The sequence below is a fragment of the Manis pentadactyla genome, chromosome 11 (assembly GCF_030020395.1).
Source record: "Manis pentadactyla isolate mManPen7 chromosome 11, mManPen7.hap1, whole genome shotgun sequence".
Taxonomy (NCBI): domain Eukaryota; kingdom Metazoa; phylum Chordata; class Mammalia; order Pholidota; family Manidae; genus Manis; species Manis pentadactyla.
The window spans coordinates 121,107,856-121,125,563 of record NC_080029.1 but is presented as its reverse complement, the minus strand read 5'-3'; the positions used below and the strand labels follow the sequence as shown (position 1 = coordinate 121,125,563).

General features: G+C 49.5%; 1 protein-coding gene across 2 annotated transcripts; it reads right to left on the bottom strand.

Moving 5' to 3' along the window:
* Positions 1-2,397: 2,397 nt before the first annotated feature.
* On the bottom strand, positions 2,398-14,787 carry TBC1D21 (TBC1 domain family member 21). 2 transcript variants are annotated; one of them, XM_036907574.2, is made up of 11 exons: positions 14,728-14,787; positions 8,546-8,653; positions 8,350-8,453; positions 7,079-7,173; positions 6,443-6,553; positions 6,229-6,329; positions 5,173-5,269; positions 4,737-4,837; positions 3,603-3,719; positions 2,863-2,946; positions 2,398-2,499 (listed from the first exon to the last, which is right to left on the bottom strand). In XM_036907574.2, exons 1-11 carry the CDS (start codon positions 14,785-14,787, stop codon positions 2,467-2,469), a joined length of 1,011 nt encoding a protein of 336 aa, XP_036763469.2. In that variant the 3' UTR covers positions 2,398-2,466. The 2 variants fall into 2 exon arrangements, with proteins under 2 accessions (XP_036763469.2, XP_036763470.2); XM_036907575.2 differs by lacking the exon at positions 8,546-8,653.
* Between the last annotated feature and the right edge of the window lie 2,921 nt (positions 14,788-17,708).

Below are 17,708 nucleotides of genomic sequence, written 5' to 3'. Positions count from 1 at the left end.
CCAGGTTTTTCAAGTTTTTTCTGTAACACTACCACTGTCACTGACACCTCCAAAACTTACAGTGCCACCATTGCTAATGTCACCATCACTGCCACCATCACTGATGTTACTACTGTTGTCCTCACTGGTACCATGACCACAGTCACTCACCACCATCATTACCAGTGTCACAACTCCTCCCACCACGTCATCACGGCCATCATCATTGGCACCATCACCACTAATTGTCAGCTTCTCTCCCAGAACCATATTCCTTTCCTTCACAGCGCCAAAGGAAATCTGCTATTACACAATCTTTAAGGTGATTATCTGGTCCCCCCTCAGCTCTAAGTGTCATGGAATCAGGGGTTGTGTCTCTCTTTGCCCCACTGTGGAATTCTCAGTTTCTGGACAGTGGGCACCTCACAGTAAGGACTCAATAAATGTGTGTTGAATTAACAAATTATTTAGACCAACACAGTCTCTATACTAAAAGGAACTTAGGCTCTAAGATTTCAATATTTCCTTTAGTTCTATCTCCAGACTTGACCTTACTAGAAAAAAAGTAACACTGGGTGATATAAACGATAAACTAAGTGAGGGGAAGCCTGTGCTGGCTCCGTGATATGCACAGCAGTGTGGCAGGAAGATCCTAACCAACATCCTACCAGCCAGGAGCACTGCAGGCGAGCTGAGAGGAATTCTGCTCTTCTAAGATCTTTACTTCCACCACTACATCAGCTGGGATTTCTCTGAACCTGGATCACTGTGGCGTCAGGACTTAACCCAGCTCATCTTTAAGAGCAATGAAGGGGTTCAATGTGCTTCCAGTGGGCTAGATCTCCTTGCGGGGACCATGGGGAGTGATATGAGGTTTGAGGGGCTCTGGGGGCCGTCATAGAGAGGAGGAATATGGTCTCTTCCACCCAAACTTTGACCACTGGGCTCCTGGGAAAGACTGTGTATCAATGGCTTTAAAAACAGGCTTGAATACCATTGGCCTAGACGGTTCATTCTTGAATTTTTTAGGTTTGGAGTAGATGTTGGGTATTGTGTATATATGGCCAAAAATCATGCCACCAGGCCAAGGGAAACATTAGGAAAAGCACACTTGATGTTTCTAACAACTCTCCTCTTTCTAAGCCACAGTTAGCTCACCAAGATGTCTTTTACTTTGGCTCTTTGGTAAAATGAAAACAGTTTTGTTCTTGGAGAAACTGTTGGGAACATAAACCTAAGGAGAAGCTCAAGATATGAATTTACCCATGTCCCTCCCCTGCACAGGTGCTGGCTCTTTAGCCATGTGGAAAAGACCCTGGTAGGGGTACTGGGCCCCCTCTTCAGCAATACCTCCTTCTGGCAGGGACACGGCAGCCAGCCATGGATGGGAGATTGTCACCTGAGGGGAAGGAGACCGGACACTAATTGGGGACATAGTGCCTTTTGAGTGATGGTCATTGAGAGTGACAGGATGGGAGCAGAAGGGAGGGCCGCAAGAGCCAGGGTCCACAGCAAGACCAGTGGATCCCTTCTGCCCACCCATCAGCACCCTCTGAAAAAAAGTAGCGACTGGGCAGGGCTGCGTGTGTGTGTGTGTGTGTATGTGTGTGTAAAGCAGCTACGGGGACACCGGCCAGCCCCAGCCCCTCTGTAGGCTCAGCTCCTTCTGGCCAGTGTTGGTGCCAGCCCTCAGGGTACCCCTCAGAGCATGGGCAGGCTGGGCAGGGGGCTCGGGCTGTGGCATAACCAGGGGAGAGCCTCTGCCTGTCCCACGGAGACAGAACTGGGCCAGGGAAATATGGTGCTCTGTGGGGGAGGCTGAGGAAGGCAAAAAAGGACAGCTTCGTTTGAGGAGGACTTCCAGGCTGAGGAAGGAAGATACAGTTGTGAGAGAGGCTTTGAAGCCAGAAGGGGAATCGGCGTCCAGCCAGAGAGCCGGGCTGTGTCCTTCCGCAGACTGCTGGGGAGGCTCTGGAAAAGCCACTTAAAGTGTGACTGGGGTATTGGGGGTAAGGAGAGAGATGGGGGAACAAAGGTGAGGGTCTGGCCCTCCTCTCCGGGCCTGAGTCCTGGGGACGGAGCAGGCCTACTGGGTGTGCTCAATTTTGTCTTCCGCAGGAGGCTGGAGGGCTCCCAAAGCCGTTACTCCCCCAGCCTTTTGCGTCCGGGCTGGAACCGTGCAGCCGTGGCGCCCTCAGCCCGGGAGAGCTCTGACCCGCACGGCCTGTGCCCAGGGAGGTTGCCCTCTCTCTAGCCCTCACAACCTTTTTCATACCCACCAGCCCTCTCTTTTGGACATTCCTCTCTGCCCTCACATGCCCCCAGAGACACACTGCCCACCACAAACCAGGACTGCAGAGGCTGTTTCAACGGCAGCTGTATTACCTATACCCTCACCCTAACGCCCATTGGACTTGGTCCTGACCTCACAGCTGAAGCACCACCTTTATCTTGTCTGTTGAGGGCATCTGTCCATTGTGAGGGTCTTCAGAGAAAGAAATCCTTTAATGGCTGAGGAACCTGGGGAAGAGGAGGACGCTGGCTGGTTGAGTTGGACAGACATCGGTCTGTTGATCTGATTCTTTGGTTTGTCCGGCCAGTGACATTCCTCTCAACCCCTGAATGCCTAGTCCTGTGCCCAGGTCCACCGGGATGGACACAGGGGACAAGGGATGAGGGCTGTGTCCCCAGGAAGCGTGGGCTGCTTGGGGAGGCAGGAATTACGCATGTGAACAGCATGAAGAGTGGCATGCGAGGGTTGGTGGCAGAGGATGTGGCATAAGTGGTGTCTCTGAAACTGAATGTGCCTGCCATGGGCTGAGTTTGGGGGATCAGGGAAGGCTTCTTGGAGGAGGAGAAAGACAGATCACCAGGGCAACTTACATCCTTCTGGACGAGCTCAGCGTACACCATGCAGGCAGCCGAGATCAGCTCGTCGGCATCGAGGTCAATGAGGCAGTTGCAGGCCTGCACCAGGAGAAGAGGGGGAGGAAGAAGGTTCCCTGGGTTCAGGCGACTGCCTGCCACTTCAGAGGGACCGGTCACTGCACAGCAGCCACTGGGGTTGCCTGATCTCTTCCCAACCAGCCTGAAGTTTCAGCACCGGAACTTTACATTTTGGGGGAGATGGTAAATGTAGTGTTCATCCTGGTCTCTAGGGAGTCAGGGAGTCCCACCGAGTGTCTCAGGGACTTCTAAGGAAGATGTATTTTTATAACTGGGGTGCCACCTAAGCTCTTTTTGAACAGACAAACTTCAGCTGCTTTTTAGAAAAGTTGGAAAACCTCTAAGTCTTTTGCCTCAGGAGGCCCCTGTGGCTAAGGGGTTAACTGTGGGTCAGTCAAGCCTAAATGCTAAAAACTGGTCCAGGTCCCAGTTTTCTCATATGCTAAGTAGGGGTGGATGATACTGGTTATAGCCCCTCTGTGCCAGGTTCAGCTAGACTAGAAAAACACCAGTGCAATTTTTAGGATGCAACGGTTCTCATCACTATTGCAGCCCAGGAGCAAAGGGACACTGAAGCCCAGCACCCCATGAGCCCAGGGCCTTAGCTGTGGGTGGCATGGGACGTCAGGGGCCCCCGGGAGCCTGTGCAGCTGGGCTTGGCCAGAGGGTGCTCTCACCAGCAGGATGGCGTCGCCAGCCATGTTCTCTTGCAACACCTGCTTGCGCACCATTTGCAGCATGCTGTGGGCCACCAGCACCTGGAAGTTCCGGCAGGGCTTCCCCGTGAGCAGGACCTGCAGGTTTTGAGTGGTCAGCCTGGCCTTGTGAACTGAGAGTGCAGGTGCCGTGAGGACTGTGAGGCACTACCAACCACAGGCCCGCGGGGCAGCCACCCCTGGGCCTCACACTCGCTAGCTCGTTGGCTTGCTCACCCACTGGCTCCCTCCCTGAGGCTAGTGCTCAAGCTGCCTCTGTGTTCTAGGCATTGTGCAGGCTGCTGGAGGACTCAGGAGAAAAGACTTTTGGGAACTCACTAGATGGAGCGGAGAGAGAGGAAGAGAGAGCAGGACAGATGGAAGGAGGGACGGGGAGAGAACGACGGGGTGACTATCCAGTGCATTGGGGTGGAGATTTGGCAAAGCGATGGCTGGTGGGAAACCAACAATCCAGAGGTGTCTGCAAAGGCCTGGGATGGTCATGGGCTTGGGCCCCGAGACCAGCAGGCCAGGAGGGAGGGGTGAGGCAGGTGGGAGTTGACTCGTGGGGCACTAAATGCCAGGCTGAAGGTTGGGCTGCCCCTGGGCAGGATAGCCACAGGTGTGGGTCTGTTCCCAGGGAGAGTCATCTGTTGATGGCCTCGGGGACGGGGATCAAAGAACTGCAGGTGGGACTTGTCCTGGGGGAGGCCCCACTTTCTCCAGGAGGGAAGGCCTGGCTAGGAGCCAGCACTCAGGTGGAGGGGAAGGCCAAGGAAGGGGCAGCTGGGAAAGAGAGGGCAGAGGGAGGCCCGCTTGGGCAGGGCAGCAGGAAAGCTGAGCTGCAGGCCAAGCCGGCACCAGCCCGGGCCACAAGGCCCTTCCTTTGCCCTGAACACCCGGCAGGCAGTGCAGCCCGGGGACTGGAAGAACACAGGGACGAACCGATGCGCTAGCCTCCTCCAGCAAGGTAGGAGCAAGGTCTCTGGCCCAACGACCCCCAAGCCTCTGAGCTCCCCCTAAAGCCATCAGTGAAGGGGAGGCAGGAGAAAGGACTTCCACACTGCCTGCCCGAGGGGTGGGGCCTCTCCCTCCATCCCCGGCTGAGTGCCTCACCTCCCAGAGCCTCCAGACGTCATCAAAGGACTTGAAGGCACGCTGGAAGCAGAAGCCGAACCAGGGGAAGAGGGACTGCACAGTCCCTGCACCCTTCCCTTCTGTGGGGACAGAAAGCACCAACCCCAAGGCTGTGGTCAGGGGCACTGGCATGTGATCCAAGCAAACACACACACAGGCCAAATAGCAGAGCAGCAAACACACTTGGGAAATACAAAAATGCCTGGCTGTCCCTTTTCCAGCCACCCTGTGGGCTGTCTGGGGTGGATTTTCTACTGTCCAGACTCCACCCTCATCCCAGGGCTTGGAGAGAAGGCCCAATGACCCCACTCCCTCCCCCATGATTGGGCACTGCTCCTCCTGGCCCCTTCCATGCCTGCCCTGGGTGGGGAGGGCGCGGGCAGGAGGTGCACGGTTGCAAGGGGTGTCCACTCACTGAGATGCTCAGCAAATACGGGGTCCAGGAAGTTGATCAGGATGTTGAGCATGTCTAGGTTTTTGTCCACCCCGATGTTGATGACACAGCTGTGTTCCTGCAAAGGATGGGTGGGAGGGAAATTGTGTCCTTTTCAGCTTGAGGACACCAGAGGACCCAGCCCTTCTTCATCAAGTCCCAGGTCTGGAGGCCCTGCATGTGTCTGGCTCCAGGCCGAGCCTATGTCTCTGTGAGTCTGGGTGTCTGTGTGTGTGTGTGCACACATGCACACATCATGTCTGTGTCTATGTGATCTGTGTGTGCCCATGTGCACGTGTGTGTGTGTGTGTGTGTGTGTGTGTGTGTGTGTGTGTGTATGGTGGGGATGCAGAGATGTCTCAGGTGTGCCTCACAATGCGGGGAGTCCAGTTCTGGCTCCACACACATACTGTTGGTCAGAACCAGTCAGGACAAGGGAAGTGCAGCAAGCACATTGTTGCAGCAATTGAGAAAATGATGAGGGTGGGTTCTGGGCAGCCTTTCACAGATCATGAGGAAAAGCTTCCCAGGGATAGTGTTCCAGGGAGCAACAACTTCGAAAACCCTCAACCTGGACAGTGCGGGGCACCTCTGGGGAATACTGAGTCCCCTAGTGTGCCCAGGGTGCGGGTCGTGTGAGAGACAAGACCAAAGTTGGAAGCCTTGAATGCCTGGCTGAAGTTACTGGATTTTATTCTGGAGGCCATGGGGAGCGAGGGAGGATTTGTGGAAGCAGGGTAGTGTTTTGGGGAGAAAATGGCTGGAAAGGGTGCCATCACTGGGCCTGGCCAGCCATGCTCTTTCAAGGTTTGGTGAGAGCTGACCCCAGAGCATCACTCCGGCCCCTTTGTCAGCCCCGGCGCTTGCCACCTCCCGCTTAGAGGGCGCTGCACTGGTGCTGGCATCGCCGTCCCTGGATCCCTGGGAAGCCAGAAGGCTGTTTCATGGAGGAAGTGCCTGGGACCGCCAATGCCTGCCTAACCTCAAGGGGTTGTTTGGGGGAAAGGGGGTGGCCCTGAGCTCAGGCCCAGACCTCACCATTTTCTGCAGGAAGAACTGAAAAAGCCAGAAGGTCTCGTGGTCACATTCCACCATGAGCTGGAAAAGCATCACCATCTCGGGGAAGCCCTGCTGGTACTCTGGGATGGAGGGGGGCCGGTGAGGAGGCAGGAAGCTGGGCTTGGGCAGGGAAGGAGTTCCGGCAAGGAACCGACAGGGAGGGGCTGGAAGGAAGCTCAGCCCAGTGTCACACCTGCCTGGGTGTTGCAGACGTAACTCAGGAGCAGGGTCTTCTCCAGCTTCTTCTTGTCAATCAGGACATTACCCTGAGGGCCTCTGTCGTAGAGTTTCTGGATGTCAGACGCTGGTTGGCAGCAAGGGACAGGTGGGTGGTACCAGATCACTTCCAGCAGGAGGTCCGTAGATGCATTTATTCTCCCTGCCCCGAGAGGGCAGGACGCAGAGCGCCCTGGGGTGGGGGCTCTGAGGGGTACATCCACCCACCCGGCCTACGCCTCATCACACCCTGAGCTGCCTGGGTTTCTTCCCACCTCCCAGTCTTTGGCCAGGCTATACCCTCTGCCAGGAATGCTCCCCCACCCCAATCCACTTCATGGTCAGCCTAGCCCAAGGCCAAGTTGGGCAGAGGCGAAGACAGACCAGCAGGAGCAGCACGCACCCAGGGACACAGTGCTGGGCATCTAGGGGTACCTAGTAGAGACAGGTGCATGGAGTGACCATGGTTTAGCTCCCGGCAAAATTCCAGGCACCTGTCAAGGCAGCTCCCAGGAACCAGGGAGCCATCTCCTCGCGGGCATGACTGCAGAGGAGGCAGCCCTAGCCTCCAGCGCTCCCTCCCGCCCAGCCCTGCCCGCCCCACTCTGCTCACCGATGTTGTTCCGAGTCTCTGTGAAGTTCCGGTGCAGGTTTTCCAGAAGGGGTTCAATCTTCTGATACATCTGACATAAGGCCTCATAGTTCTTCCTGGGGGAACAGAACTGGGCTGACCGAGGCAGCCTCCTCCTCCTGGCAAGTCGGGGAATGCTGAGCAGAGCTCGCGCCTCAGCCGGCCACGGGCTGTGTGGCCGCCCCTCGCCTCTGCCCGCGCCGTCCTGACCACTCTCTGCTGTGCTCCTGGGGTGCAGCGTGGAGAGGTTTTCACCTTGTGACTCTGCAGTCCCACCACTGTGCCTAAATCCTGGCTCCACAGATTAACAGCTGGGTGTCTGCAATTAGGGAAAGCCCCGAGGGCTTCACTATCCCTCTCTAGGCCTCCATTTTCTAATGCGTAGAATGGGGTAATCCTGACACCTATGCCTCGGAATTGGAAGGACCGGATGAGGCAGTGTTCTGTGCCCATTGTCAGAATGTGCTTAGGGGGGGTAGCAGGCTGAACGGTGACCCCCAAACACATATGTGCATGCCCTAACACCCGGGACCCGTGAATGTGACCTCATTAGGAAAAATCACATCCTTGCAGATGTAATTAAGTTAAGGATCTCAAGATGGGATCAACCTGGATCATCCAGGTGGGCCCTAAATCCAATGACAAGTGTCTCATTTATGAGACACATGGAAGAGAGGCAGAGAAACGGAGAGGGCCATGCCGCCCCGAGGCAGACCCTGGAGAGGTGCTTCCACAGCCTAGGAATGCCCGAAGCCGCTAGAACCTCAAAGAGGCAGGGCAGGCTCTGCCCTAGAGCTTTCTGAGGGGTGCAGCCCGCCTGGCACCTGCTTTGGGCTTCTGGCTTCCGGGACTAAGGGAGTGAACTGTGGCTGCGCCCTGTGAGTCGTACTGGTGCAGCTGCCCTGGGAAACTGCCACCGGCGCTCAGAGCCCCCACGCCCAGCTGGCCGCGGCATGGGAGAGCCGTCCCCGCCTCAAATAGGCGCACAGGCCCGAGGGAAGGATGGGATAGGCTGTGAGGGGGAAGAGGAGTTACTGGAATCGGCCCATGCAGCCTGGGCTGGTAGACGCAGCTGGGGGTAAGGTACTGGTCCCCCTGCATGTGGGTCCTGGTCAGGAGCTCCACGAGGGTTTTGCCTCTCAGAGTAAGAAGTCTGTTTAGGGGAGGGAGACAACCTGCCAGGCTGGGGTGGGCACCCTCTCCCACTTGCACTGCCACACACGCTCCCCTGACAGGGATCTAGAACGTTCTACCTCCTTGTGCTGTCCACTGTGAGCCGCTCATCCTGGGAGCTCTGCCATGAGTAGTAGCCCGTGAGAAACTTCCAGGCTTCTGTCCTCACACAGGGGTGCAGACCCTGGGGCGTGGGGTGGTAGGTAAAATGCCATGGGCCCTCTGCATGCTGGCCCCTTTGCCCACCCATGCCCCCGAGTAGCTGGGGGACCATACCCTCTCCAGGATGTCAATACAAATGAAGTCTCGGGGCTTGGCCAAGTGACCGTTCTCACCAAAGAAGCCTTCCCATTCCGTCTTGTCGATGGCTGGCTTTCTCTTCACCTGACCAAGACAACCACTTCAGTTTTTTGGGAGGAACCTTTGGCTTTTCTTTTTAAGTGTGATTTTTAAATGGTATACTCTGAATTTTGCAATATGAATCAAAGTTCACAGCCTCTGACTCACTTCTGGAGATCTATCCTGAAGAAATTACTGAAAATATATAGAAAATGCTGAATACACAATAATTTTCATTGCACACTACTTATCAAAATGAAAAATGCAAGTGCTCTTAGTGTTATGCAATAAGGGTAGAGTTGATTTAAGTAAACTATGGTTTATATACTTGTGGAATATATACGTGAGTTGCATATGTATGTTGACTATATGACTGGGTGAAAAATAAAGGCATATACAGCTGGGTCTATATACACATAAAGTCTAAGCTGTAAAAGCCATTTCAGAATATAAACTCGTTTTTCAGAATACATTGTGTCAAAGGCTGCCCATATTAACACCTTTGGTATAAAATGTTAACATTTTCCTTGAAAAGCAGATGAAACCCACCTACTGTATGGGAGGCATAAAAGATGATGCTCACAAAGAATGAATAATAATCCAGAAAATACAAATGTTAACAGAAAAAAGCAGAATAAAAAATGATACATTCAGTATCCATTCTCTCTGTTTACTATACTCCATATATGTCTATATTATGGATTATAAAAACTATACCTTATATGTTCTCATATATAGTGAATTAGCCACTATAAAAAATTCTATTAGAAAAACCCACCAAAAAACCCTCACTTAAAGCAAAGCAGTGATTATCTTTAAGAGTAGGATTATAAGTAATATTTTTCTTTTTATTGTATTTTTCAAACTTTTCTACAATCATGTATGCTACTTGGGATAATGGGAAAATATAAAATAAGCAGTAATAAAACACATTCATGAGCTGTATTTTACCTTTCTTGGGAGAGCAAAACAGCTCATCATAAGGAATGGTTTCTGGTTTACATAAGGGGAATGTGTGTTGGGGGGACGTGAGTATATGCTGCATGCAAAGTAATTAAAGATGCTCATAAAAAGATAACTAGGAGTGAAGAGTTCCTGTTGGAATGGAGGAAGATTCCTAGAGAAATCTTCTACTGGGAAGAATAATATTTTGAAACACCACCTTGCAGACATGAAGATGTGCTGATGACGAGCTTGGCAGATGGCGAGGCATGTTTGATGTATATACTTCCAACTTCCCATTAATATACTTCTGAATATGTACATGTGTGACTCAGATTTAAATTTGCATACGAGTCCCCTGAGGATCTTCTTAAGATGCTGGTTCTGACTCAAGAGGGTCTGGGATAGGGCCTGAGATAATGCATTTCTAACAAGCTCCCAGGGGTTGCTGACGCTGTTGGTTCCCTGGCCGTGTGCGTAGCAAGCTATTAGAAGGAGAAACTTCACTGGAAATGAAAAATAAGAGCCCACAGGCCCGGTTTGGGATAATCCTACTAACTCCACATTTGATAGGGATGGATTGAGTGACACACCTTAATAACTCATACATGCTCTCTCCTCTGAATCAAATAGGACACACAGGCTCAAGAACGTACAAAAACAACTCGGCATTTGCTTAATTTTGGAAAGTAGGGTCTGCCCTGATTCATGCCCCCGTTGCACAGACTGTTATCTGAGCAAATCAGAGCCAGGCTTCCGCCCCTCTGGCTGCCCTCCTGTTCTCCCAACCTGGTCAGAGGCCACAGCACTCAGCACGCACGGAGCAGGCAGAGTGGCTGCGCCCTGGAATCCTTCATTATGAAAGGGAGTGCAGGAACTTCAGCCATTCATTTCCATATGAATTTTGGTCAGTTTCTACAATAAACATGGCTGTAATTTTGATGAGATTGCAGTGAATCTATACAATTTGGGGAACTAGGGAACACTATTAAGTCTTCAGATCTGTGAACATGGCATGCTTCTCCATCTGTTTAGGTCTTCTTTAATTTCTCCTAGCAGTGTTTTGTAGTTTTTGGTATACAAGTTATTCATATAATTTATCAGATTTATCCCTAAATATTTCATTTTGGGGGATGCTTTTGTAAAAGGTGTTATTTTTAACCTCCAACTTCCCATTGTTCATTGCTAGTATGACGAAATACAGTGGATTTTTACAAATGGCTTCTGTGTCCTGCAATTGAGTAGTTCCCGTAGCTTTTCTTGTGGATTCCACGGGATTTATTATATAGGCCAATGATCAGCAAACTACAACCCATGGGCCAAATCTTGCCTCCAATTTGGTTTTTTAAATAAAGGTTTATTGGCACATAGCTATGCCCATTCATTCATGTCTTGTCTGTGGCTGCTTCCGTGCTATAATAGCAGTTCATTTGTTGTAAGAGAGATGTAAGGAACACAATGACTAAAATACTATCTTGACCTTTACAGAAAAAGTTTACCAACCCTGACATAGATGATCCTGTTAACTGTGAATAAAGGCAGTTTAGCATCTTCCTTTCAGGCTGAATACCTTTTTCAAATTCACATTTTCTTGTTTTATGTACTGGCTGGAACTTCAAACTGAATAAAAGTGGTGAGAGAAGACATCCTTGCTTTGTTTCCAGTCTTTGAGGAAAAGCATTCAGGCTTTCATGATTCTCTATGATGTTAACTATAAACTTTTTGTAACTGCTCTTCATCAGGTTGGGAAGTTCCCTTTTATTGTTAGTTTACTGAGAATTTTTATCAGGAATGGATATTGAATTGTTTTCAAATGATATTCTGCATCTATTGAAATAATCATATTATAGATTTTCTCTTTTTAGTTTGTTAATATGGCAAATTATATTGAGTGATTTTGGATGTCAAGTCAGCCTTGCACTCTTTGGATAAACCCCACTGGTGATAACGGTATCTTTTTTATACATCGTTGGATATTATTTTCTAAACTTTTATTTAGCATTTTTGCATCCATATTCATGAGAGATATTGGTTTATGACTTTCTATTCTTGATGTGTCTTTGATATTCGTATAGGTAATGTTGGTCTCATAGAATGAGTAGGGATATATTCCCACTTTTCAATTTTTTAGAATAGTTTGAATATAATTGGTATTATTTCTTTCTTCAACATTTGCTATAACTCACTAGTGAAGCCATGTAGGCTTGGGAGTGTCCTTGGTGGGAAGATTTTTAACTACAAATTCAATTTTTAAATTAGATTGGAGGATGGAGTCAGAAGATATTGTTTTATTTTTTGCTTTAAAAATTAGAGCTTTTAGGAACAGGACATTTTACTTTTAATTCATTTTTAAAAAATAAAAACAAATAATACAGGAAACAGGAAGGAATAAAAATCATGAAGCATCAAAAATGATAGTAACCCAAAGAAGCCTATTATAAATAAATAAATTTATGCATTAGATTAATGCATTAGATTCTCTTCTTAGTTGTAAACATTTAAGAAGCACTGATGATGTGCCAGGCACTATTCTAAGCACTTTATATTTATCAATTCATTTAATGTTCACAACCACTCATGAGGAAGGTGTGGTTGTTGCACCACTGTACAAATCAGGGAACTGAGGCTGTAGCAAGGTCAACTGCTATATCTGCAGTCACACAGTAAATACCAGAGGTGAAATTTTAATCCAGAGCTGTGTGGTGCAAGAATCAGGGGTGCCTAATGCCAGTGCCAGGCCACCGGAAGTGTAAAAGGCAAGGGTTTTCAGTTTGAATACAGAATATACATTCTACGTAAGCTGTAAACAAAAAGTATACCTTAAAATTAGATGCCATTGAAAAAAAATTTTTTTTGGTATCATTAATCTACAATTACATGAGTGACGTTATGGTTACTAGACTCCCCCCATCATCAAGTCCCTGCCACATACCCCATTACAGTTATTGTCCATCAGCGTGAAAATTTTTTTAAATGATGAGCAGATATATTCAAAAAGGGTCAAACACAACGAAAGGGCGGCAAAATAATCAAAGTAACATGCGCAGAACACCATAATAAAAGAGATAACAACACAATAAGCTGACACAGGAGGGCAGAATTTACGTTACTAAACTTCTACCTGCAACAATCGGCCATCTGCCTACTTTGCCATGGCTGAATCTGTTCATAAAAAGTCACTGACTTTCCTTCCAGAAAGCTCCACTTCTCTATGCCCACCACTTCTGTGTATCTTTCCAAACCTAAGCAAACCACAGGCTGCCCACAAGAGAATCTAAGACACTGGCTAGCAAGCTAAGGACGTGCAGAGGAAGCCGGCTGCCTTGCGGAGGGCTAAATGGAAAATTTCCACGTGGGAGTGCCCTCCCTCTCTTCTTCAGGACGTCCACACCGCCTGTCCACGCCAGAAATCGTAGCATCTGTACTTCGGGTCTTTCAAAGTAATGGAGATTGTCGATTCAATGGCCTCACATCCATCTCATCCTCCCACATTCCCCGTTCCTTGCTCCCCCAGCCCACGAACGCCCCGACCCACACCATCTAGCACAATGACCCGGTAATCCAGCAGGGAAAGTAGTGCTGGATACAGTAGCTTTTTTCCTAGACTCCTGGGAAGAGTACTGCTATTGTGGAGCAACTGTGGAAATCTCAAATCTCTCACCTTCATGGAGGCCTAAGCAGATGGAAGCTCTCTACCAGCACACCTGGGGGCGCTGCGGCCGTGCTTCTCCTGGGTCAAGTGGGATCCCTAACGTGACTGCCAGAGGCCTTGGCTGTAGGCATATATCTCCCCATCTTCTTTCACCTTCTGCATCATGGGTTAAGGATTTTCTCTAATACTTTCATTAATATTGGAAAGCCACTGGATTATAAGGAAAAATGTCCTCAAGCGGTTTTGATGCCTTGTTGCTCTGAATACTCATAGCGGCAGAGCCCCACTAGGCCTGGGAAGGGTCATCGACCTCTTAAGGTTCTCAGCTCTTCTCCACCCCAGTTCCCCTGAGGGACAACACACACTTCCAACAGTAACAGTGTCTCGCCATGTCAGTTATTCTCACCCGGCATGGGTGGGGTGGCCAACGAGGAAAGGCATATTAAAATTGGGAAGAGGGTTCATATGTGCGACTTGTAAGTTCCTCGGGTGATTATTATCACCATGGGTGGAGGCTGTGTCATCAGTATAGCATAGTGATTAAAAGCATGGTTTAGAACAGTGATCTTCAAAGTTGGCTGCATATCAGAGTGACCTGGAGGTTATTAAAACACAGATCACTGGACCCCACTCCCAGATATTCTGGTTTAAAGATCTGGAGCTCAAGAATCTGCATTTAATTACAAGTTCCCAGTGGATGCTGATGGTGCAGAGTTAGGCACCACACTTTGAGAACCACTGATTTAGAAGATGGACTCCACAGCCTGGGTCTAAATATCAGCTCAGCTACTTATTAGCTGTGTGATTTTAGACAAGTTACTTAAGTCTCTGTGCTGCAATTTTCTCATCAAATGAGGATAATAGCATCGTTCACCCCATAGGGTTATGATGGGAATAAGTGACTTAAATAAAGCATTTAGAACAGTCATTGTACATAATAAATGCTACGTGGCAATTTGTTTTATTATCTTTCTCTAAGTTCAGAGAATTGAGAGGTGCCCATTTTGCATTCTTTTTTTATATCTTACTCTCTTAATTGCTATGATTATTGAGACTTGAGTTTGGTTAAGGTCATTATAATAAGCCATGATTTTGAAAAATATACTGTGTGGAAAATTTTTATGACTGAGGCCGATTTCTAATAAGTGGATCTGATAACGGGGCTTGGAACTACCTACTAACAAAAGCATTACTGCCACCTGGTGGCAGCAGACCAAGATTGTTGGCAAAAGCGCCAAGGAAAATTTATCAGCATCTTTTAAGACTGAACTTGCAAACCTAAGACACATTAAAACTAGAATATATCATATGGGGAAAAGGTAACACTGGCCTAGACAGAAGGGTGACAGGATGAAAGAGGACCTGTGTGTTTCAGTCCCGTTGGTGCTTAAGATAAGGTCAATGTACAACCTACTTTGCTCCACCTTCTAGGCCAGCTCAGGGTCCTTCTCAATCAGGGAAAAATGGTCCTAATGCAAACCAGAGGGTGGGGAGGGAGGGACTGAAGCTGATGAAGAACACGCACCAGGATGAAGGAGGCAGACTGCCTGGCAGAGAGGCTGTTTTCCGGAGAGAGGGTGGTCATGGCCCCTGCTGGCTGTCTTCAAAGCAGCCTCTGTCCAAAGCCCATTTGGAGCCCTAAATAATGCTTAATTAGCCGAGGAGGCTAATCTTCCTCTTGGGGGATGCGCTGCACTCCCAGGAGGAACTGGGCCTCTCCTGACCTCCCACACTTGAACAGAGCCAGGCAGCTACGTGTAACAAAGCCCCTGGAACCCTCATCACAATGACCTCAGAACTTGGGAGCACTTGACTTCAGAGGTAAGACATATGCAGGAACTAAGGGGGCTGAACCCAGCAGTCAGCCGGAAAGGTTGCAATACATCCAGGATGTGCAGTGGGGGTTGGGGTCAGAGGACATGGAAGCCTTTCTGCCTATCTCTGACTCTGGGCTCCCTTCTCTTGTTATCCCACCAGACCGGTACCCCAACTTGAAGAACACCCAGAATCTGAGCTCCAGATTTCTTTCATGCCACTTCAGACAAACAGAGTCACTGTGTCTGAGCTTGGGACCTGGGGAGCCATATTTTGATTCAGATTCAGTACTGGAATGGTAGCTTCTGCGAGTAGAGACCACTTTTATTTATCTCTATATTCAGAGCACTTAAGACAGTGCCCAAGGGGCTGAATGAATGATTTAACTGAATGGGAGAATGAGTGCAGCTCTCTGAGACCTCATCTCATTATCCTCTGTGTGTACAATGGAGATTTCTGCATATGCCCTGTCTCCCCTCCTACCCTGAGTCCTTTTCTGTGCTTCCACCTCCCAGTGCCAACCCCTGCTGCCTGGCACTTGGTTGGGGCTCAGCATTTGTTGAATGAATCTGAGGAGTTGGCTTTCCTGGCTGCAGCATCGCCAGCCCTCCACCTTAAGTATCACTTGCATTTCTACTCAGGTCCAGGCCATTAAAGCCATCTGGCTCTAAAGCATCCTTGGTCATTAGCAGATGATAGTAATTAGACCAATCAAATTGGAATCAGGAGCTTAGAGCTGGAATTTGGACTCTGACCTCAAATTGGGATATAACCCCTTTCTGAGCCACTGCTCCCCCAGCCATGAAATCAGAATACAGTTAATCTCTGGCTTTCACGTCCTTATTAAACAGAATGAATCAGAGTCCATATGGCAGTCTTCACTGGACACAATTCATTGTCTCATTTACTGTTACTGTTCTGCTAGCTTGTGGCACAGCAGGACGCCTTTTAAATCAAAACACCCTACTCTCTGCCTCCCTCCATTACTTCCCCCCAGCTTAGGAAAGCATTATAGCCTTTTCCTCTTAATTTGCTGCTCCTGGGTCTTCATTGAGCAGGAGGTAGGGTGGCTTTGGGTAGGGAAGGGGTGGAGTAAGGATGGGGCAGCCTCATGGCAGGGTGCCTGCATTCTGAGGTCTGCAAGAAGCATCCAAAGCAAATGTCCAGAGTAGGAGCCATGGCGTGGGCATTGCTCACCATTTGGGATTGTTTCTGCCTCTGTTCCTCCACATTAACGATATCGGCAACTGAGAACCAACTGCGATGTTTCCTTAAGAAGCTGAGGACCAGGCAGGGAGCTGGAACATCTGAGTGCTAAATCCAACATGGCTTCTAAAATGAACACGATGCACATAGGTCATCTGCTGAACTTCCTTTCACCTTTGGCTCCCTATCTGCAAACTGTAGATAAAAAACTTTCCCCAAATTAGCCAATATAGATTTTGGTCATATTACAAAAGCCTGATAGCAACCCATGGAGGCTCAATATTTAGACAGAATTGTAGGACACTGTGATGAAGCAAGAAGGGGTGTTGATCCCTTTACTCCTTGTTCTGATTCTTACAAGGGATTTGCATGTGTCAGTCTTGCTTCTCCAGGGCTGAATGGTCCTTATCTTGTCCATTTTTTTACATAATTGCCCAGATCCTTTAGGTTCCCCTGCATTACTTCTCTTTTATGCATTTCCCTCTTCCCTGATGGGAGCCCAGTTTTCTGCTTTAAATTTCTATACATGGGGATTCTTCAGGGCACAAGAATCCCAGGTTGGAGAGATCTAGAATTTCCAGTGAAGTCCTGGGAAGGGCTAACACCCTAGCCCATCTTTTCCCTGGGGAATCTGATTGCTGGGGGATGTGGTATGGTAATGAGGTGGGAGGACAGACTTGGGAGGTACCTGGGAAGACCCTCTCTTCCTCAGAAGACAATGTTCACTCAGGAGAAAGCTTGTGGACTTTGGTGCCAGAAAAACCTAGCTTCAAATCCTGACCCTGCCACCTGCCACCTATGTGACCGTGGTCCCACCTGTTTGGAAGGCCAGTTCATGCATCCAGTCTCTCCACTCCTGTTGGGCCACGTAAGTGTAGCCATGCACCTGGAACCTTCCTCACCAAGAGACAGGGAGCCTCACAGCCTGTGTTGGGTTTATCGCCGTGTGTGGGAATGTCTTTACCTGTTCCAGATTCCGTGTGTGCTCCTCTGTTCTGCCTAAGCGTGTGTGTCATATGGCTCTGGGTCAATGCCACTGTTGTATCTCCCCAGCAGGGAGGGGTCGGGCCCTCTGCCTGAGGGGCCCACGAGAACATAGCCCCGTGCCGGCAGCAGACACGAGCTGTTGGCCACAGAGGACCATGCCCGCCGTGGCAGCTGATCCTGTTCCCTCTCTTTGTGTGAGTGAAGTGTTGTTCCCTCCAGTGCCCGTGTGAGCTCTGCCTTTCTTGGTGACTCCAACTCCTGTGCACTGTGGAGTGGGCTGACGTCCCAGGGCACTGCCCCCTGAGACAGACTGTGCTGGCCATTTGCTCCCCTCCACGCAGTGGGACTCCTGCCCTGGAGGCGGTAACAGGTGTCATTTGCTTCACACCATTTCTGGCCCTTTCTGTGTCTCAGCCTCCTCTCGTGTCCCAGGGGGAGAATAACACCCCTAGATCTGAAGGGTAAGTGGGCCTGGCATGTGTAGAGAGCCCGGCATGT